The sequence below is a fragment of the Asterias rubens genome, chromosome 7, assembly GCF_902459465.1.
Source record: "Asterias rubens chromosome 7, eAstRub1.3, whole genome shotgun sequence".
Taxonomy (NCBI): Eukaryota; Metazoa; Echinodermata; class Asteroidea; order Forcipulatida; family Asteriidae; genus Asterias; species Asterias rubens.
In genome coordinates this window covers 13,715,966-13,742,212 of record NC_047068.1, presented here as the reverse complement: position 1 = coordinate 13,742,212, position 26,247 = coordinate 13,715,966, and the positions used below count along the sequence as shown (strand labels likewise).

Genomic DNA, 26,247 nt, shown 5'->3' with positions numbered 1-26,247 from the left:
TAAAGAAAAATGCTCAGCGGATCATAGGTTTAAGCTTGCCATCCTTGGATATAGAATTTGAAACAAAAATGGTTGCCAAGTTAAGTACAGCAATGAAGGACCAGACCCACCCACTTTTTAATTGCTTTGTTTTTAATCGCTCTGGTATTAGACTCCGTCCACCACAAACAAAATCACTTCGTTTTCGACAATCCTTTGTTCCCAATTCAATTCATCTTTTTAATTCTTTAGTCAAACGGTAATTACTTATTTTTTAACTGTACCACAAATGTTTTGTATAATTTTAAAGTAACTTGTAAGTATTGTCAGTAATCTATTCCAATCATTCGCTGTAATTTTAGCAATATACAATTTTTTCGTGGTTTTGTATTGTGCTTTACATTTTATTGTTCGGTTTTATGAACATGTTTATTATAATAATATTAATAATAATAATAATTTTTTAATGTCTCCAATTGCCAATGGAAAACAATTATCTGTATATGTTATGCGGACAATAAAGAATTATAATCTAATCTAATCTAATCTAATCAGTGTATGTGTAGCACACATTTGCAGTAGCTTGAAAAAGTACCATGCATTTATATCATACTGAGCATACCTTACTTATCAAGAATACAACGACATCGTACCCATGGGCACAGCTTCATTCTATAACCTTCACATTGCCTTGTTTACTCTATCCCAAAGAATAGGCCTACCTATTTTTGGAGGGAATACCTTGAGGTATGTGTTTCATTTCAGGACGTGTGTCAAGAAAATGGCTTCTTCAAGGTTGTGAAATTTCTGGCCGTTCATGCTTCGTTTGTCAATGTCTCACATTTCCTGGTATCTGTGAAGGTTACACTCAGAGTGGTTGATGTTTTTGCCGCTGATAAAAGCACACATGTAAATAATGCAAGCTACTGGTAAGTACTTGCATAAGTAGAGGTGAACACACAGGTTTGTAGTGTAGTCTACAACTCCAATTCCAAGGGACTCCCAATAGGTGACTCACACTTTTACCTGGGCCCAATTTAATAGAGCTGCTAAGCACAAAAATTTGCTAAGCATGAAATTTCTTCCTTGATAAAAACAAGATTACCATCAAAATGTCCACGTGATTTTCAGGATAAGCAAACAACAGCTAAATACCAGTAAACAAACAATATGCAACAAATGGAAATTTGGTTGGTAATCCTGTTTTTATCAAGGAAGAAATTTCATGCTTAGCAAATTTGTGTGCTTAGCAGCTCTATAAAATTGGGCCCTGTAGGCTTAAAGAGGCAGTGGACACTATTGGTAATTACTCAAAATAATTATTAGCGTAAAACCTTCCTTGGTGACAAGTAATGGGGAGAGGTTGATAGTATAAAACATTGTGAGAAACGGCTCCCTCTGAAGTGAAATAGTTTTCGAGAAAGAAGTAATTTACCACGAATTTGATTTCGAGACCTCAGATTTAGTATTTTGAGGTCTTGAAATCAACCATCCCAAAGCACAAAACTTCATGTGACAAGGGTGTTTTTTCTTTCATTATTAATATCTCGCAACTTCGACGACCAATTGAGCTCAAATTTACACAGGTTTGTTATTTTATGCATATATTGAGATACACTAAGTGAGAAAACAATGTTGTTGCACAATTTGTGTGCTTTAGATGCATAGTAACAGGCTTCTTGCAGGCCTGAAGTCTTTTAATATTTGAGTGAGAAATTACCTTTTTCTCAAAAACTACGTTACTTCAGAGGTAGCCGTTTCTCACAATGTTTCATACTATCAACAGCTCTCCATTGCTCGTTACCAAGTAGGTTTTTATGCTATCAATTATTTTGAGTCATTACCAATAGTGTCCAGTGCCTTTAAAGATACCTGTGTGGAGAAGACGATGAAGAAATGCTCAGTTTTAGAAGTGGGAGTAAAACCCCAAATAGGGAAAATCCCAAGCAATCAGTTGGGGACTGAACACCCAATCCACAGGCAAGGCACTGATTCAAGGTGGGATTCGACCGGGGACCACAGAGGTGAAAGGCAGGTAATAAAGATAAACTAAGCACACCCGATCCCCTGTTACAGTGAGTGTTGTACACATCCTAGTATGTTCCTTATAATGTTGTTTTGCTAATTAAACATCGTTAACAGGCAGTAGACACTATTGGCTCCCTCTGAAGTGGATACGTTTTTGAGAAAGAAGTAATTTTCCACGAGTTTGATTTCAAGACCTCAGATTTAGAATTTGAGGTCTTGAAATCAACCATCTGAAAGCACACAACTTCATGTGATAAGGCTGTTTTTTCTTTCATTATTATCTCGCAACTTCGATGATCGATTGGGCTCAAATTTTTACAGGTTTGTTATTTTATGCATATGTTGAGATACAGTGAGAAGACTGGTCTTGACAATTACCAATAGTGTCCAGTTTCTTTAAACATAAATGGAAGAATTGTTCATCTGTGAAATGAACAACCTGGTGGGATTATTTCAGCCTACACAACACATCACCAAAAGTGATTGCAGAAATTCAATTGGATTTTGCTTTATACAATCTATCCAATAAACCGAGCGTGGGGAAAAAAGGGGATCTCATAAAGATGTATGTCCAAATCCAAGAAAATACAGACCTATTGAATAACCGAATACACACTGATCCCTCTCAATATTGATTAAGCACGTTTCACAAAATGGTTTCCAATCTCAAACAATCACAACTCGAGGAAGGATAATAAAGAAAGAAGGGAAAAAAAAAAAAAAAAAAAAAAACACGCAAAAGAAACCGATCCTGGCGATAGAGCCTCAGCATTTCTGCTTCAGGAAATTACCAGTTCCGCCTCTCTCCCTTTTTAGTTTTCTTCCAGAATGCATTTCCAAGACCTTTAACCCATGGGGAAAGAAAAAAACCCACTCTGCCCGACAGACACGCTTTAAGAAAATTGATCAACTTAAGGGTTCCACGCATTGAATGGATTGGCACATTCAATTTTGCTGCTCCAGCAAGTAGTTGTATACTTTACCAGGGAATTAAAAGGTTTTGTCTTCCAGTGTCCGTAGAGTAATATCGCGCTTCAAGGTTTGTATTATAAGACATTGTAGTCGGGAGTTTTTTAAGAACATGAAACACGTACATATCCTTAGGCCTGTGTCAACAGTACAAGAAAGGCTGCAGAATGGAGTGTGAGACTAGTGCCAACCCTTTCTCATAATAAGTGGAGATTTTTTTACCCTCCTACTTTTGTATGGTTAGGACTTGAGAGAAAAGAGTCTGCAAATATCACCTGCGTTGTTCTATTTTTTTTTTATTATTATTTTTTCCCAATTAAAGTGTAACTACTGTCTCAATTGACGATAGACGTCTAAAGCTGCAACAGATATGACATTTTCTTTAATACAAATAGTAATTATGTGTCTGTGAGAAATGCCAACTGGATACAAGTTTGTATCAGAAATTTCAGATCTACAATAATTCAATAAGTGAATTTATACTGAGGTTGAGTTATTATATTGTAAGTTCAAAAAACAAATAAATAAACAGTGTTAAAAGATGTAGTTGCTCCCGTTTCATGATTTTTTTTAAAAGCAGGTATTGACAACAAATTTGGTTAATTCAACCTCCCCCGAATGGACACCTCCAATGGAGGATGGATGAGTGGCAAAACAAAAACAGTACCCTTCTGACATGGTCACATTGCATATTTTATTAAATTTTCACCCACGCAATTTCTCCTCAAGTCCAACTAAAATGTGCCAACAAAACACTAAAGTGCTATTCACACGACAACAATAAACAGGGGTTCATAGCTTAATTTTAGCATGGTTGTAAACTGTAGAAATATTTCACAAGATTTTCAAGAGAACTTGGACAGTAGAACAAAATTGTTATCCTTTCACATGAGCTACATTTCGTAAAATGTTACAACCACGCTACAATTTAGCAATGGACCCTTGCTAAATTGCTCTCGTGTGAAAGGGGCTTTAGAAGATAAAAGTTCATTCAAGCGGTGGGCGCCTTTTTGGGTAATTGTCAAAGACCAGTATTCGCTCTTGGTGTATCCCAACATATGTATAAAATAACAAACCTGTGAAAATTTGAGCTCAATTGGTCGTCAAAGTTGCAAGATGCCTGTTTTCAGATGCCTAAAAAGGCTTCAAGGCCTGAAGTATTTTAATATTAGAGTGAGAAAATAACTCTTTCTCAAAAACTACTTCGGGAGCCGTTTCTTGCAATGTTTTATACTATCAACAGCTCTCCATTGCTCATTACCAAGTAAGTTTTTATGCTCACAATTATTTTGAGTAATTGCCAATAGTGTCCAGTGCCTTAAAAAGTACACACATACAATCACAAACAGGATGGGGACCTCGGAAATTACTTTTTTTGTGATTAGAAGAAGAAGAAACGAAAAGAGCGGGAAGAATTTGTGATAGTGCGAAAAGTCGATCCAGGTGCAGATAACATTAATCCAATTGGATTCCTGTGTTCACCTTGTTACCTTACATCAGTCAGCTTAATTGAGCAGACAACATTGCCTTGACTAGTCTACACAGGGTTACCATGGTTTTCCAATTTTAATAATACTAAAAAATGCATTACAAAAAGGCAATAATGAAATAAAGCTTGACTCCCCCTCCCCCCCCCCCCAAACCAGAAAGGAAATGCAATTGGTGTTTTTGTGTGAGGACAATTTCTTTTGATTTTTTTTTTTGATTTTTTTTTTTTTTTTGGGGGGGGGGTATCCAGTCAACAAGTTCATAGAACTGCTTTTAAAGCCTCAAAGTAACTAAGCACAAACAATTTTGCTTGACCAGAATAAGGTTAGCAGACAGAGTGTCATGTTGCATGTAGCATTTGTGACTTGCTCAGCAGAAATTTGATGAGGACTATTTTCTGCTTTTAAGCAGCTCTACGCGTTGTTGGCCCCCAGGGTCTTGTGGATTGAGATTGTGCAGACGACTCAGAGACTCTTACCAGCAGAGGGCGCTGTTTACTCTGAACACACAAACAGTTTGGCATTAATACATTTAAGACGTTAAAAGACTTGTTTAACCGATGAAAAGATACTGAACACTCAACCATCAGCACACTCTCCCCTGCTCACAACTGGATTTTTACCTCTGTTGCTCCCCAAATGTGGCACAGCCTCCCAGTATCCATTACAAATTGAAACTCTTTGACAACTTTCAATAAATCTCTTAAAACTTATCAGTATCAAATGTAATATGTTGTAGAATAGTTCCATTGGTTTGCTCACGAGATAGCTCTTTGATCTTGTCAAAAAGGGGCTTTACAAATGCTCTGGTGTATGTACGTATGTAAGATAAAGTATCAACAAGATATTTCTTGACTGTTTGGTGGAAATATCTCTCCAACATGGGCCCAATTTCATAGAGCTGCTTAAGCACAAAATTCTGCTTAAACAAAATAATCCATGCTTAGTAAAATCAGAATACTGGCCAAGACTCCACTCAATTGTTATGCTAAGTAAACAATAGCTCAATACCAGTCACAAGCAATGTATATGGCATGACATCTTGGCCAGTAACATGTGTAAAATAAGCAAGCTATTTTCGTGCTTAACCAAATTTTGTGCTTAAGCAGCTCTATGAAATCGGCCCCTGGTGCTCATACATAAAGTAGTTCAATAGTTGCTTATTTTGTGATGACAATTCTGCAACCTCGAGGCAGTTTGTTTTCATCATGGAAAATTCAGTAATAATTTTCTTAAAGGTAGTAAACGTCTACAACCCCTTTTCCAAAAACAGGAATTGGATTTCAACGTTTTGTTGACTTCATTATGAGCTGAACAACACATGATACAAACAATAATAACCAGAAATCCGAATTCCCTTTGCATCCTCACGTTCCTGTCTGCTTATCAGCCAGGGAAAAAAAAAAACATGAAAGAAATTGATTTGAAATGTCCTTTAGAATTTTAGAGTGGTTCGATTGATGAATTAGGTCGAATCAATGGCACAGCTTGGGGACAGTTCACAATGACTGGGGCGTGTCTTTGTTGATTTGAATAATTACAATCAATTAGGATAACAATACTGTATGGAAATACATATAGAGAGTCTGCCTTGCCTTTTGGCAGGAGTCAGATCGACAAGACGGCATTATGACAGTCAACTGAGAACCTAAGAATGGCAAGAGATTAGTTTAATTGCAAATACATCTTTTGTTTGAATTCTCTATTTGTATGGTCATTACTTATAATTATCGTCCATTTTAAAATAATTTTCGGGGGCTTAATTATGGCAGTTGCATATTTTTTTTTAAAGCGCCTTGAGCGGCTTTTATCGGCAAAGCGTTCCAAAAAATGCAGTACATGGAAAAAGCTGTTGGAATGGCTTGGTGTTTATTTCCCAAATAAGCAAACAAACTCAACAACAAGATCCCAGTCGAGGCCAGGTTGCTTGAAAGCTACCCGTTTCATCATACCAAGAACAGTAAATAAAAGTACAGCGGTAAACATAATAATATCGTTCACCTACATCACTCAATTCCTTGCAGCTAATGTCATCAACAATTTTGTTTTTATCAGTCATCTACATGTAACTTACTTCCTGAACAAGATGTAGTCTTAGTCACAGCTCCAGGAAATTGTGTTTTTTTGTGGGACGTATTGATACGTCAAAGTGCACGTATACACCATTATACAGTAGTTCAATATACCATAGAGTAAGGACAGTCTCTGTCCTTACTCCATGAATACATTCACCAGTGTGAATGGCAACAGAAATGAAACTTGCAATTACCAAAACAGAGGAAACTGCCTTCCCAGTTCCCTGGACACCAAATATTTGTACAGTGTTTTCACTTTTCAACAACGCAAAAATCAAATCAAAGATCAGCCGATCGCTTGGAAGTTGCAGGCCTGTGGCTAGAAATACTCCACAACACTAACCTTTCTTGCAAGTCTGTGAAACTGTTTCTGCCTAGGTAAGCGGAAAAGCGTGGTTTCCGTTAAGCAGCTCTATGGTATTGGCCCCTGGATATGAAAACCACATAAGACGTAACATTTTTGATGTTCAACAGACTCTGTCTACTACAACAACCCTCAAAACACTACAAACTTGGGGCACAGTATACAGTTGAAGCATGTGTTTTTCAACCTCGTACAATGAAGTCGCTTCGTTTTCGGATTTACTGCGTGCGTTGTTTGAAGTTGAAAAACCATGTGACGACCCCAGGGTATACTGTTTATCAAGTTCTGCAGTGCCAATATTATGCAGTTCGTCGTCCCAACGTGTGATTTAAAGCGTGTGTGCATGCGTAAAGAGCCTTGCAAGGCTGGAAGAGCTTTAGCTTCAGGCATTTGGATGTAATGCCTCAAGGCCAAACTGCGAAAGGAATCAACATCCTTTCTTCCCTAAACATCAATCTATGATCTAGTGAAGCATTGAGGTGGGATTTACGTTTTCAATCCCAGTAGTAGCACAGTGAAAGTTCACCAATCATTTGTAGTCATGTGATTGTGGATGGATAGAAGATTCTCAGAATCTATCTTCAATCCTGAGGCCAATTTCATAGCGCTGCTTAAAGACACTGGACACCTTTAATAGTAATTGTCAAAGACCAGTCTTCTCACTTGGTGTATCTCAACATATGTATAAAATAACAAACCTGTGAAAATTTGAACACAGTCAGAGTCAGGTATTTTGTTGTTCAATAGAAAAACACAAGACCGCGAGACTTGTCCGGTCTTGAGTTAACTGGCCTGATACTAAAAAACACTGGTCTCGAGCCAGTGGTCCAGTATAAATTTGAGTCCAGTGCTAACAAAACGTCGGTATTCAGGGAATACAACTCAAGATAAGAAACGTGTGATCGCTCATGTTCTTGAACTCTGCGCTTTGATATCAATGTCTAAAACTCTAACTGAATCAAGTCACAACCAAGGAGTTAAAAACATTTACAAATATAAAGAACTTAATCTAATTACCCACTGAAAGGAACTCCTTGAAACCCACTCTACAAGCCTTTTCCTTTTCAACTCCAACCTCCCCAGAGAAAAATCCCCATCGAATTATGATTTTGCCTCTAACAAAAGACGCATTAGGACCATTACTACACAAAGACACATTCTTACTACTGTCAGGTACATAGTGGTAAATTGGAACGAGGCATGACAGCTCTACGAGCAGGAACGGAAAATTATTGTTACGAGTCAAACACAATTTCTCGTAAGACTTTTAATTACAGTCAGGCGCCATTTGAAAATCGTCCATCACAAATGTTCAATAAATGTCAAATAATAGAACTGAATTGAAAAAATAACCCTCACAGAAAACATAGAATGGAGTTGAAACATCCTTTTCTCTCAAACTGAGCTTTTAATGCGACGACAGATCGCGTGGTGTGCCGTGGCCGTGCGGTCAAGCACACTGGCATTTCTGATTATCAGGGTTCGGGTCCCAGTCTTGACACTTGTGTCACAAAGCAGGACACTTAACCATTATTGCTTCAGCCTTGGAATGATTATCAGGGTTCGGGTCCCAGTCTTGACACTTGTGTCACAAAGCAGGACACTTAACCATTATTGCTTCAGCCTTGGAATGGTAAAGTGAGAAGCCATATGTCCAATATGTGTTGTGTAATGCGCATAAAAGAACCAAGTACACTTATTGTAAGAGAAGGGGTTCGCCCAGGTTTTTCTTTGGCAGGGATGGCCGCATTCAGTAAACCGTTTCAATGTGCTACATGTATAAAAATGGATGCCCTTCAGATGTGAAAAGTGCTATAAGAACTGCATATTATTTATTATAACTAACTGTATACTGACAATTTCAGTTCAACCATTCACCCAGATTTCATAGAAATTGTATTTGTTACCTCTTGTCCCTGGTCTAGGCCACTGCACCCTCTTCAAACTATTCAGAAAAACTTTTCCAATAGGATTGCCCTTTGCACAATGAAAATGGTACCCCAATAGCTTTTGCAAAGATGAATACAAGCCCACTGTACACATTATATCTGGGATCAACATAGAAATAGAACCCGGGGAACGCTGAGTGCGCCATGGGGCATGCAATTTCTTTGTTAGACCATTTTTCACCAATGAAAACACATAGAAGCGGTCTATGTGCGATGCCATCTTGCCATCTTGCCATACACGCGTGTCACGTGATGCTGATATTGCCATACGAGTGATGATGCAATGATCTTTTTGCCTACGTGCATATTGCGCCGTATCGATACACCGCGTCCACAGACGACACAGAGGGTGGCCGAGCTCAGCGTTCTCTTGCTTCTATTTCTATGGTGATTGATCAATCATTTCAGTATTGCCAATAATCCACTGGGGTTGACTCTGACTGTACTGGTATTTCATTCCATCTGTTCTTTACATGCCTCCTAGTAGATTCCTCAAATAATTCCATCTATTAAAGGATCATCTGGTTGAATCCCCAACCCCCCCCCCCCCTTTAATCTTATGAATCTAATTCCACTCCTGGGGAACACTTAAGAGCAGTCATTATTAAGCAATCAAATTTATCACCAATGAATTCCACTCATCATCAGAAGGTCTGCAGTTAAACTCGATAAAGCAACATTTGGTTTGACTTAAGTTTCATGGCAACACCGTTTTCACAAAGTTCAAATTTACGGAGATCGCCAACTTAGGGCTAGATAGCTCAGTTGGTAGAGTGCTGGGGTGGATAGTTAATCGGGAGGTCGCCGGTTCAAGTCCTGCTAAAGTAAAACTTTCCTTTTTTTCAACCCAAAAGGGTCTACATACTGTTCCTTTATAATATAAAGAAAATTGTAAAATTATAGGTGGAGGCACAAAAGTCGTATTGTTTCCTATTTCATGGAGTGACAATCTTATTAAAACAATTAATTACTCATTCATAACAGATCCATTGACGAAAAGCAACGCCAGATGTGCATGATTTAAAATATCCGCTTCCACAGGCTGTTAAAAATGTTCCTGTTCAACCTAAAGATAAAACATTTTCCAAAACAGTGACATCAATAAATAACTCAAAATGTGACATTCTGGCTGTGGGAACATAAGCATCTCTTTGAAGAAAAACCATGACAAAGTGGTTGCAGTTGCCGCTGCCAAATTATTTTTTGACTGTTCATTTCGCTCATCTATGAGTCTCCGGTAAGGCTGTCCAGCTTCGGACACTGTTTAAGATTAGTCCAACCCCTGTACTTCTTCCTAGAATGTCTATATAGAGAGAGCAGCTGTTTGATGAATTTAGAAACGCTATGACTACCCAGTAATGGCTGGGATTTACTTGTAAACCTATTAATTAGAACAATTGAACGTGACACAAAGTGTTTGGATTCTATAGGTCAATGAAACCGACATCTTTACGGAAAGCAAGTTTCAGAGAATTGTGTAGTGCAGTTGTTTATTGGGGAAGTTGGAATTTAATAAGCTTTCAAATTGAACTCTTTAAAGACTATTAATTGTTGTACAATTGTCACAAAATGCCTAGACGTTGCTAATATTGTTCATATCTTTACTTAAATTTTGTCAATCAGAAATAACACCAAAAAAACACCTTAGTTTTGAAATTGGGATATGATGTTAACTTACTTTATTGGAAAATTTCCTATCCAGATACGACCTTTACTATGTCCTCTTTATGTGGAATAAATATAGGTCAAACCTTGAACTATCACTGAGAGAGAAGATGTATCTCAATTGTCAGTACACTCTGATGCCACTCAACAAAAAAATTGAAAGTTTTACTAGACTCAAACTTAAAGTTAACATTTGAACACCATTTATATTATAAATACTACACAGTTCAGTTTTGAATTCAGTGGCCCGGTGCCAACATCCCTGCAGCCATGCATGCTTTGTTTTTTGAAAGGGCAAAAGCACCAAGGCATTTTCTCCTTTGGAAAGGGCACCCTATGAGGAAATTGTAAATTTCTACTAGAGCATTTCAAGGGCACCAAGGCAAAGACCAAGGTGCATGTAGGCAATCGCCTTCATTGCCTCCGTCAAGTACCAGGCCTGCACTGACACCAGGGCCCAATTTCATAGAGCTGCTAAGCATAACAAATTTGCTTAGCATGAAATTTCTTCCTTGATAAAAACAGGATTACCAACCAAATTTCCACTTGATTTTCAAGATAAACGAACACCAGCTGAATACCAGTAACAAGAAATATGCAACAAACGGAAATATTGTTGGTAATCCTGTTTGTATCGAGGAAGAAATTTCATGCTAAGCAGATTTTTGTGCTTAGCAGCTCTATGAAATTGGGCCCAGGTCAGCAGTCCAATGTACAAATTCTAGCCCCGTGCTCAGTAAAGGGTATAAATGGAGAACATATTTGACACATCCTGGGTTGAGGATGAAGGGGGGAAAGAGATGGGGAAAGGGGGAGGGGCCACAGCTGGATGGAATATTCTACATTAGGATAGGTAACCTTCTTTGACATATTGGCACTAAAAGAGTTCTGCAGTCTTTTGAAGCACTCAACCTAGTCTGGTCAGGTAGTTATTTATATGTTCCCATGAATACCTCTTATAATGCAATAAATCGTTAAGTACAAAGACGCTATTCATTCTGGATGGAAAGAGGACATGCCAGCAGATGCAAAGAAGTATCACATTTCTTGAAACCTGAGAACTAATTGGCCAAATATCATAGCTGCTTAAGCCCCTTTCACACAAGAGAAATTTAGCAAGGGCCCCTCGCTAAATTATAGCATGGTTGTAAAGTTTTACAAAATGTACCTCGTGTGAGACATCACTTTAATGTACCAGCAATGAGGTGTGGTATCATGCATTTAGTGCTATAGTAGTCCTGAACACAAAACCAAGGGTGAAAGTCACTGCTGATAACAACAAATCTGAAACTGGGTTTGTTCACCAGATAGACTTATTAAATTCTTAAAAGTCTGAAGTTTCTCATCCCTGCAGAAACTTGCAGAAACCTTTCTGAGTCATTCAAAAGGTTGTCAATGCAATCACTGCTCTGCTTCAATACATTAGAGCAGTCAGTCCAACCAATGGGAGACTTTCTGGGACGATAGAGGGCAGCAGACTTACCGGGTAAATCCATTGTTCTCAGAATTATGCGCATGTTCAGAACTACGTAAACAATGGAAATTTACCCGGTATGTCTGCTGCCGCCTAGCGTTGGAAAGTCTCCTATTCTCATCATTCGCGTTGGGTAAGCATGAGATTTTCATATAATTTTGATAAGATGAAACACAGACAAAACATCTTAGAAAGCAACAGTATTGGGCAGACATGTAACACATACTGCAAGAGATTCTCACATCTACCAGAATAAAACCATCTATTTATCATATTGCATTGCAATGGACTCAGTTGAGAAGCAAGGGGGGGGTGGTGATGGAATAATAATGAAGGAATGAAAGTCCACATTAGGTCAGCAGTAAAAAGGGCAATCACCTCAAACCTGATCAGTAAAAGAAAAATGAAATAAATATGGCATTTTCGGTATATGATATTCCGGTGTGAGATTAATCCAAGATGCTGCTTGGTCGTTAGCGAGAGGGAAATATGGAGGATTTACGACAGGACATCTGAATCCACACTGCACACCTGCGTCCTTCTACTAGCCCCCCCCCCCTACTCCCAGGTATCGCTATGTCTGACAGATCGAATCATACAGGAAATTCAACTGACAATCCTGATCAGTTCTCAAGTAGGCAAACAAAAACATATTTATTGGTCTGAGATGAAGCAGATTATTATGAGTCTGGATGGGAGGTACAAGGAAAGTGCAGTCACATTGGAAGTGCACTGGCCACAAGACTCACTGATTGTTGTGCGAGGACGATTCTAACGCGGGTTACGCTGACTGAATGTATCGGAAATCAAGATTTATGAAGGGTTTGTGAATTTTCAAAAAATGGAGGCTGATTTTAAAGTACTGCTACTACCCAGGCTGTATAGTAAAGTCTTATCTGTGGTTAAACGAAAAGTTGAATGGCTTCTTCTGCCAGTGCTAGGACCCTTTTGCAGTATCAACTATTTTCTCCAGAATTATTGTTTAGCCTGTTAGTTTTACATCATGGTCGTGGTAAGTTGACAGGGTGGGCAGTTTACAGGGGTTTCCCTTAACTTTTTTTTTCTGGTCCCGATCACGGCAAAAAAAAAAAACTAGCAAGTATCTAGAATTGTCAAACTTACTAGTTTAAAAGCTTTAGTAAAAGTTTTCTGTGGGATTTTGTCACTGAACCCTCATTTATATGTGAAAAGGAATAATTATTTGACTCGCCCGGCGGGCTAGTGAGAAAGGGTTTTCACTCGCCCGCAGCTATTTTCACTCGCATTTGGCGACCGGGCGACCGCTAATTTCGAACCCTGCTGTTAACCTTGCGTCCCAATTGGATTTTAGTTTGTCGTCCTACAGAAAAGTTGCAGTACTTTAAATCAAAGAGTCGCCCATAGTTATAAAAGCCCTTGCCCTTCCTGGTAATACTGGACCTTGCCCTCAAATGAGGTCATTATTACTTCCTGCTGAAATCCTCACATCCAATGTCACACCTGTGTTTCTCAACTCAAGAGTGCTAAAATACACACATATGAATATCGACATGATGCAAATGTAGACAATAACAACACCCAGAATTCACACAAGAGGATGGGACGATCAGAGCAATGATCATGTGAACCATCAGTGCAATGACCATGTGGTTTAAAGGCACTGGACACGTTGGCTAATTGTCAAAAACCAGTATTCTCTCTTGGTGTATCCAAACTTACATACAAATTACAAACCTGTGAACATTTGGGCTCAATTGGTTATCGGAGTTGCTAGAGAATTATGAAAGAAAAAAACAACCTTGTTTCGAGCACACGATTCAAATTTTGTACTGATTTCATTTTCAGCAATCAAAGTATAGGCTGTTAAAAAGTTAAAAATATACGAGTTAAAATAGTATTGAAGATTCATATTTTAACTCAAGAGAGTTGGCATTGAATGTACCCTTTGCAATCAGTTGAGTTTCTGGACTGGAAATTCAATCAATTCTATTTCCGATGCAAACCAAATCCCATCGTTTTTAAACCTTTAAACTTGCAAAGCTTTGAATAATACAAACTCATCCCCTCAGCACTAGCAGCAGCTGTCAGCTGGCGTAGGACATAGATCTAAATAAATTACAGCGATGGCGTCATGCTGGCTTCCATTTGCGAACAAAAAAAACGTGACATGCGTCAATTTGTTCATTTTGATCTTTCCTCAGTGATAATTGCAAAAGAATTGTTTTTAAGTGAGTTTACAGATAACTTCCACGTTCTTAGGTCTGAGTTCAAATAGTTAAGGTGCCCTCAACTACATGTAAAAGCTGTTCTTATTTGTGATTTGTTGCATCAAAAGTGTTCTACTCACTACACTTGTGTGTAGTGAATAACTCTTGAGATAAAGTAAAGACAATGGAGTGAACAATGTAGGGACAGCTGAACAATCCAATTTGTTCCTTTATGCTCCATGGGAAATGATAATAAATAGTTTACTCTTCATTGTTGGTTTATTGTTTGCTTGCAACAGCTGTATCAAAACAGATGTTATTTGTATACAAGAATGTGATGAGAAATGGGATCTTCATGCTGAAGAGACATTTTGTAACGTAATAAGGGATGAAAATTGATGAAAGTAAACATTCATAGAAAATGGCTTGCTGGCCTTATATTGTAGACCCAGAACCTTCCAGATGGTACAATTCATGAAGTTTAAAGAGAGAAATACAACTCTACAGGTTGGGACACAATGTGGACTATTTCTTTCTCCCTTTTTGGTGATTGCTTTACTTCTTTCAAGAAAAGTTAAAAGGATAAAGGAGACTAAATCTGTAACAAGAAAAAGCATGGCTCCATCACCCTCAAATCTAGTCTTGCTACGAGTTAATGAAAAACGGCAACCCCTGCACCCATTCAAGAAATCATTCCAGCTATAGTTAGTTTAAATAAGGGAATAAAAGGGTAGCGACGAATTCTTACACAACCGGTTAAACCGGTTAAGCCGGCAGGGTCGAATTGCCGTGTGATAAAGCGCACGGCAACGACCCTGCAAGGTTTTAACCGGACGTTTAAGAACGAGTCACAACTCTTTTATTCCCATTCATAAATGCCCTTTTGTTAAAAAACGTTTTTAAAAACCCAATAACAGACACTTGGACAGTTGAAAGTTTGAGGTTTGAAATATTTTTTTCAAAAACTTTGTGAAGAGTCTATTGCGTGTGGGTTTTATGTACGCGCGCGCGCTTATAAATAGATTACACGCGCGCGCTTAATAGATTACGCACTGTTACTAATAGCTATGAATTGTGTTCCGCCTGATAATCTTGCACGCCTGACACGCGTCATTATCAACACTGGTCATTATCAACCGTTTAAACACACCCACGTGATGAGCTCTCCACCAATAGGAGTAGAGAAACTGTCTGGGGTATTTATGAATCAACATTTCAATCAAACATCTTCCAGACTGCCAGACTGTTGAATGTTTTCAGTAAAGTGTGCCTTATAAATGCTATGTTATTATTTTTATTGTTACTAACAATCAACACGCAAGATGTACATTATTTTATGGTAGATCAATCTTGATAAACACACAAAGTTCAGACACTTAAAGTTAAGACCGAATGAGTTAAAACTGCTTTAATAAAACCGTCTTTAGCACTGTGTCTGAATGACCTCACCCATGTAGGCTAGTAAGTTTAAGTCGGTCAAGTACAGGTAGAAACCATTGTCCATGAAGGATGAGCATATACCCAGAAAGGAAATGACGGAATACAGATAGTGTTCAGTCCGGGTTTGTTATGAGTCAGGCCTAGTTTGGCAAATAGTTTAGTGAATAATATGTTTATTTATGATTGCTTTGCTTTTGTGTGTTTTTAACAGCTTTTTTGTATATTTTTTTATAAGGGTTTCATATTGTAAAGTGCTATAATCATGCCTCTTTTGGCATAGCGCTCAAATAAGCACCGTTTATTAATATTATTATTCATTAGTAAATAATTCCACATAAATGAGTCTAACTGACGATTACTAATCTGTAATCCTTGACATACTAATCAAAGTGTTGTACATGGACTCTGTGCTGTGGTGGAGGGTGAAGGTTTCTTTCATCTTCTTCACAGATGGTTCTAAAATCAAGAGGAGATCCTTGACACTTTATAGTCTAACCTTTACAAGGACGGACTGCTGTAGTAGGATTTCTAAATACCTAGGATTTTCTTTTGGAAGCATTGTGGTACACAAGTAGGTGTCGTTCACAGTCTCTTAAGTACACGCCAATTCATTCATTTCCTCGGTTATGGAGCAACTTGTCGTCATACTTAAAAGACTCACTTATCCTGGATACTTTGAATGTTTTTTGTAACAAATTATCTATTTACTATCATGACCTTCAATCCCAACAAACCTATTAGTTTTTTGTTTGTTTTTGTTTTTGTTTTTAGATCCACTTATTTTCCTTTCATCTTGTTTATATTGGTTTTTATTTGTTTATTTATTTTCTTATTTATTTATTTATTTATTTATTTATTTATTTATTTATTTATTTATTTATTTATTTATTTATTTATTTATTTATTTATTTATTTATTTATTTATTTATTTATTTATTTATTTATTTATTTATTTATTTATTTATTTATTTATTTATTTATTTATTTATTTATTTATTTTTTTTTTTTCTCTTGATGTGGAGTTATACTACTCCGTTTATTCAACAACAATTATCAGCAACAACATACATCAATACAACAAGCTCCAATACATACTGCTATTATATAACAGATTAAATGAGCTACTGGTTGTAATACATATAAATTAAATTGATAACATACAAACTGTTAATGATGATGTCAATTTCGATTACTAATTGCTTTTCTCACCAAAGGCCGTCGCCGTGTTCCTTTTTATGACCTTTTTGTTTATTTATTTTTGTTTTATTAACCTTGATTGTCTGAAATAATTTCTACCCATTGTTTTTCTCGATCACCGTGATTAGATCACGCTAAAATGTATATATAAATATTTATTTATTTATTTATTTATTTATTTATTTATTTATTTATTTATTTATTTATTTATTTATTTATTTATTTATTTATTTATTTATTTATTTATTTATTTATTTATTTATTTATTTATTTATTTATTTATTTATTTATTTATTTAATTATTTATTTATTTATTTATTTATTTATTTATTTATTTATTTATTTATTAATTGATTGTTTGATTGTTTGATATATTTATCTATTTATATTTATTTATTTATATTTATTAATCCATTATTTATTTTTTTGGATATATTTATGTTGAAAAGAGCTCATTTCCGTTGCGTGTGTTGTTATTTTATTTTTTGTTATTTATTCATTTACTGATTCACCTATTTGTTTAGCCATATATTGAATTTTCATTGTTGTTTTGTTGTTTTGTTGTTTTTATTGCTTTATTCATATTTAATCATCTGTTTATTGATGTAAGAGTTTAAGTGGAAAAGGTGATTGCTTGATTAACTTTTTCGTTGATTGACCTATTTTTTGTTAAATCCATCCCTTTATTGAATTATTTGTTGCTTTATCTCTTTTTTACATGTACTTTTCTAATTATTTATTCATTCATTTGTTAATACTTTTTATTTATTTGTTTTAATTAACTATTTATTTTTTTATTTATTTATTTGCTATTTGCTTGTCTAATTTCTGGTTTTGGTTTTGTTATTTTAATTTGTGCTTTGTGTAAACAGATTATTTATATTAGTATTTATTTCAAATTATTATTATTTTCCAAAGAGAGTATTTTATATAGTGTGTTTGCTTCCCTATGTGACTGGATTAACAGGCTTTCGAGCTACAGTGTTTAATTATACTTTTGTTGATCCTGGCCATCACATTAGGGTTGTTTTATAATTTCCTGTGCCCTTATTGTTTTTCTTGCTTTGTATTTACTTTTGTACATGTACTTATAATTATCTATTTGACATTCTGTCTGCTTGTATTTGTAATTGTTTATTGGCCAAATAAAGAATAAGAATAAGAAAAGTTTCCAAACTATTTTACATAGTGATACTTGTACGTGATTGTGAGAAAGCATGCAAACCCTGTTCATAATACAAGCACAGATATGAGAAATATAAAAAGAAAAGTTGAAAATGAAAGCAAACGGCTGGTATTAGTCCCTCCCTTCCAGCGTATGGTTTGTACGCTTGTAAAAATGGTGATAATTATGAACGACCCCTCAAGTGTGATTGCTTCCATTCTGTCCTTCTCATTATTTTTCTGTTTTTTGTCTGACGTTTACAAGGTATGATTTGAAACAAAGTGGTTTAATATAAACATCTGTGTTCTAACTTATGGGAGGGCTGGTACTAGACTATGAACTTGTATAATCACTAACATTTCACTTTATCACGAATACCAATACACGAACCACTTTCACCAATCATGTGATTTGACTTTCAAGAATAGTAAAAGGTTGTCGGACAACCAATAAGAGCATTTCCTTCAACTGGACTGATGCAGTTTGTTTGTAGCCGTTGTTCCTAGATACTGCACAATCTGGCAGACTGATAGGGGACTGTAGACCACCTGTTACTGAATGAGCTAGTATAACCACCCAAGTACAGACATGATGGAATCTTACAAGAACTAGGCCATGATAACATACATGTACTTTCTCCTCGTCTCGTCGAGCCTAACATAAAAAACATGCAGACATGTCTGGGTTTGGTGGGGGTGGGGTGGGGTGGGGGGGGGGGGGGGTGGGTCTCTATCATTTCTATGCAATCCTTGCTCTTTATGAGTCTGCCACAATCACGGTAAAGGCACTGGGGTCAATAGACCGATCCATTAGGCTCCGCCCACGACGCACATGTGAGCAAGAACACATGGGGCTCTCCAATGCCTTTCTGCACAACTCTGCCGCGCGCCAAGATACGCGCACGCATGTCGGACCTTATTTGTCAAACCTTCGTTGCGTTGTGATTGGTCAATATGCAATGTGGCGGAGCTTAGTGGATCGGTCTATTTCACAAACAAGTTAGGACTAGTCCTAACTTAGGACTAGTCCTAACTTAGGACTAGTCCTAACTTAGGACAAGTCTTGGGAGATAATTACAAAAATATAAGGCTAGTCCTAAGTTAGGACGATTAACCGGCCTAACTCGGGATGAGACTAGTCTTAGCTGTTTGTGAAATCCACACCTCTGGACATTTTGGGTAATTGCTCAAAATAATTGTAAGCATAAAAACTTACTTGGTAACGAGCAATGGAGAGCTGTTTATAGTATGAAACATGGTGAGAAACGGCTCCCTCTGAAATAACATAGTTTTTGACCAAGAGGACATTTCGCACTCATAACATTTACTGACTTCAGGCCTGAAGCCTTTTATTAGGCATCTGAAAGCAAGTTTGTGCAACAAGCATGTTTGTTTCTTTCACCTTTCTCTTGCAACTTGGATGACCAATTGAGTCAAAATGTTCACAGATTTGTTGTTTTATGCATACTATTTTTGGACACAAAATGAGAACACTGGTCTTTGACAATTACTTTAAGGTGTCCAGCGTCTTTAACTGGACTGGTTGACTTCACTGTTGCATGCTGGAGGGTTTATGATTTACAAGGGACCCCTAGGCGTTGACAGATTTCTTGAATACGCTCACTTACTGCTTGAGCGCTCTTTGAACAGTATACAGCCATAGAGCATGATACAACACACTATCGGTATACCCTACAACACATAATATCCATCAAGTTCAATGAGCCAGTTCACCATACAATTGAGAAGACTGGCATTAGTTACGACTGAATAAAATTGATCACTGTATAATTTATTCTCATAATACACACTCATTAATATGGTGTTTCTAGAAAGCACATTGCACATTACCTACAGGTACATGGAAGTGCTCATTCCGACATTAAAGGTACATACAATGTTTAAGTGCTGCAGCGCTGTGTGCAGTCACTAGACAGATGGACAGACAAACCACAGAAGCCCTTTCTCTTAACGCACTAAGGTTCTTTAACACAGGGGACCTACAAGTGGTGGTTGTGGCCTAGCAGTTATAAGAGCACAGGACTCAATAATAATCTAAGCATTTATATAGCGTTCTTACACAAAAAAAGGTACCACAACACTTTACAGTAAAATTTCAAGCAAGCTCTGGTGTTTCTACAGCAGGGTGTGGGTGTCATTCTGACATTAAAGGTACATACAATTATTAAGTTGCTGCAGCGCAGTGTGTAGTTAATAGACAGACACACCACAGAAGCCATTGCTCTTAACGCACTAGGTTCTTTAACACAGGGTGACAACAAGTGGCATGTCGTAGCCATGGAGTTAATAAGAGCATCGGACTCGAGCTCTGGTGTTTCTGATCAGCAGAGTGTGGGTTTGAGTCCCAGTCATGATATTTGTATTCTTGAGCAAAGTGCTTAACCATAATAGGAGACTTTCCACGCTAGGCGGCAGCAGACATACCGGGTAAATTTCCATTGTTTACGTAGTTCTGAACATGCGCATAATTCTGAGAACAATGGATTTACCCGGTAAGTCTGCTGCCCTCTATCGTCCCAGAAAGTCTCCCATTGCTTTGTCCTTCAGATGGAACTTTAAAACGTAGTTTCATCTTTTTTTTTTTTTTTTTAATTGCTAAAGATAAATTTTCACTGATGTTTTAAATCTCCTCCCCGTCTCTTGTCAATTATTTAACGTTTCTTTGCCTGGTGTATTTAAAACATGTTTATATATATATTTCACAGTACTATCAAAGGCCAGTGGAATCAACTGAACATCCCTTCATGAACTTTGAAACATGTGGCATCCTCCTCCCGAGGGCCTCATCATTGAGATCTAACCTCAATACCTCCGCCATCTTAAAGACAACTCAAAACACTTACCTTAGGGTACTTGTGACACAGGAAGATGAGAAGTTGGAGCAAGCTTTTTCCTCGAGTTACACCAGGGAATAAAACCAAGCCGCAAAATCTGCAGAAAAATATGAAAAACAAGGGAAAGGGATAATTACCGGTTTACTAGTGACTTGAGGATGCGTTGAAGAAACAAAATATGTACGCTGTGAATAACAGGGTGTGAGTATGTGTAAAGGATTGTTTTTTTTAAATATTGCGGATGGGAAAAGGGACAAAATAACAATTATGAGAGAGTAATTTAAGAGGCATGTCGGTTTGTGTCATGGGAGGAGAGGGGGTGCCTGATGGGTTTGAGGAAAAATGTTTGATAGAAGACAGAGGGAAGAGCACAGAATATTAATTCCAGACTTGTAGAGTTTCCTGATACAAAATTAAATTGAAACAAGAGAACCTTTACTTTTTGGCAGAATTATACTGCATCATGCAAAATAAGCAGTTAATGGTGAAGTTGGAATGTTGAGTTTACAGTAATTGACCCTTAAAATTAAATAGGTCAATCCTGAAAGTTAAGTTGTTTCATTGAGACTTACAATTATTGTACACAAGATATAAAGCCACTCATTTGTGCACAAATAAGGTTAGATGATTTGTATTTGTGTTCATTTCATTCAATTCCTGTTTTTTTTCAAACCAACATTTGTTTAATATACACGGTAGCCCTTCAGCCAAAGTTGTTTTTCAAGGGGGCAGTGTTGCGTAAAAACATCTTAAAATTTGAAAAAATACACAAAGTAAAATAACAAATACAAATACAAAAAAAATAATGGGAGTGTTTTTTCCTTCATTGCCTTTAAAAAAAATCAAATCTCTGATGGATAATAATATGGAACATACGTATCCATGACACAAAAGGCAGAGACCAGTTCCCCTGATAACATGCTGGTATGCCGTAAACATGATAACACACCTGTGGTTGTCCTGAGTAACCGGCGTAATCACAACATTGGGGGTGGGGGGGGGGGGGTGTCGGTAAAAGTTTGACCCACATTTCTGTTGGTGAATTACTGATGAAGTGTTGGGTTTGGTTTATATATTTAACAAGTGCAAACATTAATCAAAATGGAAGAAACCAATTTCTGAGCAAGAGGGCTGACCTACTTGTTCATATGGTGCAGGCTATTTGATGGAAATTTTTCTGATTTTTTTAGAAGCAAAAATAAAACAATCAGACTAAAGTAGGAAGAATATCATGCCTGGTAATTTCTTAATTACTAGTTTGACTATCTTGTTATTTCCTTTTAATGTGTCAGAGAATAAATCTAAACTAGTACATTTGTTCAGTTCTTCTTTATTGTACAAAAGTTACTGGACTCAGGGTCCAGTGGGTATTTTGAGTCCTGGCTCGCCAGATGTTCTACAGGTACAGGCAAGTCAAATGTACAGCTGACTAGCTAACTGAAAGTGGGAGAAACCCTCATATACTGAACTTGTATGAACCGGAAATTACTTCCGGCAAAGCTACACATACCCGGAGGCCAGGGTAAGGGAGATCAACTTGGAAACGTTTAAGAACGGCATATATGGACATGCTGGTTCCCTCTGTTCTGTCTGACTCTATAGTGAGGCCTGGGGGTTCAGTATATAAGTCACCTATTAAGTACGCCAACTCAAAAATTGATTCATCATTTCACTTTAACATTTACAATTCGTGTTTATCTTTGCCGAACACATTTCTAATTCTTTTCAGGCACTGGACACTCTTGGTAATTACTCAAAATAATGATTAGCATAAAACCTTACTTGGTAACGAGTAATGGGGAGAGGTTGATAGTATAAAACATTGTGAGAAACAGCTCCCTCTGAAGTGACATAGTTTTCGAGAAAGAAGTAATTCTCCACGAATTTGATTTCAAGACCTCAGATTTAGCATTTTTGAGGTCTCGAAATCAACCATCTAAAAGAACACAACTTCGTGTGACAAGGGTGTTTTTTCCTTTCATTATTATCTCGTAACTTTGACAACCAATTGAGCTCAAATTTTCACAGGTTTGTTATTTCATGCATATGTTGAGATACTCCAAGTGTCAAGGCTGGTCTTTGACAATTACCAATAGTGTTCAGTGTCTTTAAAATTCCAAACAGATGAAATATTTTTTGCAAGACCAGGCCTGGAATTACTCAGAAGCCATGGCGTCTATTGCCCTGGTCCTGGCCGTGGTGCCCCTTCAAAGTTTTCAATAAAAGTGCCCTTCGCAGAATGAAAACAGCTTTGCCCTCTCAAAGATGAAAGTCAAGGCCTGTAAATACAAACACTAAATAAACTGAAAAGGTATTTAAAGATATTTATTTCATGGATTTTTACCAAACAAATGTAGTAGTGTTATTTTGTTACAAACCAGTTGAAAAGTGTTTACAAGTAATTGTTCTCTAAAATATGAGGACTATATTAACATCATCAATCAAACATTCTATATAGCCTTTTAATTCTTAACACCATGTTTTCCATCCCCCAAAACCCATATTCAGTAATACTTAGAAATACAATTTCAAAGTATTAATAATAAAAACAAGTATTTTGACTATACTTGACAGTCTTCAAGTGTTCCATTGTATATAATCCCCTCCAAAGAATTCTGCAAAATATTTTTGAAATAAAGCGTCCAACGCTTGTCATCATTCGAGCCGTATAAAATATCATCCACATCAAAATAGACAGTTGATTTGTCTACCAGCCCCCTCAGCCAATCATCACCAGCTCCACAAGTTGATTTACATTCTTAGCAGTGCCCATCAGTCCCAGTTAATAAAACTCTCTGCAAATTTATTGCAGGCAAATCATTTCTCATGCTGAGTGGAGTGGGCGGGAGAGATTCCAGAGAGAGTCAGTGGGATAGGGGGAAAAGAGAGGCCTGTATTTGTGTCACAGCAAGTTTCACCCCAGTAGGTTAACGATGTGTAACTGCAAGCCATGGGGGGAGGCTGAGAAAATAGAGCAGGGTCTACAGACTGCCTTGGACATGCTGGAATGCCTTGTTGAGATGCTAGGCATTTTATAGGCAAGTTGTTGTCAACTACAATTTGTTTTGGGAGGTTGGGCGATAGGGGGGGAATATCCGCTGTTCCAGATTGAATTTTAAAATGACAGGCGTGTAAAACTATGAAGTCAATCAATCCATGTCAGTTGTTTGTCCCCCTCTAGGAAAAACAAAATTTGTTGGTGAGATTTATTTTCAAATGACATCCAAAGGAGGTTATGAATTGATTTATTTTCAATGATTATATTAGTGAGTTTACTTCTAACAAAATTGCATTTGAATCTGCCTGGATAAAGTACATTAACTCAGCCCATGTTAGATTGTTATATCCGTTGTACATAAACTTGGCACACAATTTCAAGGCATTTCAGGGATGTTTTCTAGGTGCAAACAAACACCCTACATCCAAATAATATAAATGATCATGTCTGCACCTGGGCAAAGCACCTACCATCAATCTTCGGTCTTTTTATTCCCCAGGATGTCATTTCCTACTAAGTTTTAGAAATGGCAGTAAACCTCATGGGGGTTCAAAGGTCATGACTTTTAGCGCTAGAATGAGTGAAGGATATTAATATGTGTGAATGGATTTGTTTGGAAAATGACAACAAGTGAGTAAATCATAGGAACTGTTGTCATAGTGATAGATTTCCTGGCTGAATGGCAACTCTTTAGACAAAATAAATAGATAACAAAGGTTTCTACGACAACCGGGTCACCATGACATTTAAAGCTCTTTACAGAAATCAGGAGCTTGTATCAGTGAAATATATAGCAGAGTAATTGTTTTCTGAAAGGTCAACTCTCTGTCAAAAAAATGGCAAAATAAATGTACCTGAAATGCAGTTAAAAAAGTCACAACTTTAATTAACGATAGGGTCATTGGTTTTTGTCCATGTTCTGCTGATTTATATGATAAAGTTTATATACACTATCCATAGAGATACAAGTAACAATAAAAGCCACCTGCAAAATTTTCAGCTAACATGCAGTGTCTACTTGAAGAGAAAATGGCAAAAAAATGTCATGGTATTTCCATCAAGAACATCAAAACAATCCTCGTTGAGCAAGGTGACAGCAGGTATAAACCGCATCTCTGGGCACAGAACTGACAAACGCACACCGCTGCAATTTGACTTTTCAAAAGTCACCTGTAGGCGATCTTTGTAGATTCAATATGGTTGGCATAGTAGGCGATCTTTGTAGGTTCAATATGGTTGGCATAGTAGGCGATCTTTGTAGGTTCAATATGGTTGGCATAGTAGGCGATCTTTGTAGATTCAATATGGTTGGCATAGTAGGCGATCTTTGTAGGTTCAATATGGTTGGCATAGTAGGCGATCTTTGTAGGTTCAATATGGTTGGCATACTTTTATTGCTTTCTAATCAACAGGGGTGGGCGTAATGTTTCAGTCTACAAACTATCATTACCATTTTTATAACAAGGAGGCTTTTGGATAACTTTGTTTTTTAATTGTCAGGATCATTACTAAAGTATGACCCTACCTTAAAAGCGATGCTGCATCTATGTTGAGTTGGCTTTTTTTCTTAAATTATAAAAGAGAAGGTTTTTCTACTCTTTCTCATCGAACTATCAGGCCTGATACTTCATTCCGAAACGAATTTCTACTCCACAGTCCAAGGAAGAAACAGCCCCAATTTGATTGATCTGCTTCTGTCATAACACAAATTGTACACTCTGGTTTAAGCCTTTCTTACTTAATACTCTATTAGAGTGCACAGCAAGAGACCGACACCGCACAGCGTGCTGTGGTGTGAACGATGCCTCTGATGTCACTAGGGGGCAGGCTTCATGATGTCATATGTCAACGAAACCGGTAGGGTCCTAGGGTACTCGTCAGACCAGGACAGAACTGATGATTTCAGAACGTTAATTGAATCATATCAAATAATTATGTAGTAGACATGTGATATTTCAATTTGTAGAGGCACATTATTTAGAAAACGCAGTGGGTGGCGTCGCTGCAGTCATAATAATTTACCTCAAATCAGTTTGCATCACTTAAATCAAATCTGACAACACAACGTTTTTTAGAGGCGAGCGCTTTATCCAATAGCCAACCATGCCACCCTAAGACTAGTCTAATAGTCTTATTTTCATCGGGGATAAAGAATATATTTTAGTTTCACCAAAAGCACTGCATACATGTACTTAGTACTTTCCCGAGACCTGTAATAAAACCCCGTATTGCTTCAATGCGATTCGAACCCACAACCTTAGATATCTTACCACAAGGCCACCGAAATCACCCGGTAGCTAGAGGCAGTTCCAATCCTACATTCTAGTCTCTTGACTCTGACTACGAACGAACATTTGAAACTCTCGACACTTGGGGAAAACATTGACTTAATAACAACAAGTCTCTGCTGCAGTGAG

General features: G+C 37.2%; 1 protein-coding gene across 1 annotated transcript in view; it reads right to left on the bottom strand.

The window, feature by feature from the left end:
- Positions 1-20,720: 20,720 nt before the first annotated feature.
- LOC117292491 (tubulin-specific chaperone D-like) overlaps positions 20,721-26,247 on the bottom strand; it is a 50,107-nt gene continuing 44,580 nt past the window's right edge. The window contains exon 31 of the mRNA XM_033774553.1: positions 20,721-20,929. Within this exon, the coding sequence (XP_033630444.1) occupies positions 20,818-20,929 (112 nt within the window). The 3' untranslated portion in view covers positions 20,721-20,817. The remainder of the gene's footprint in view (positions 20,930-26,247) is intronic.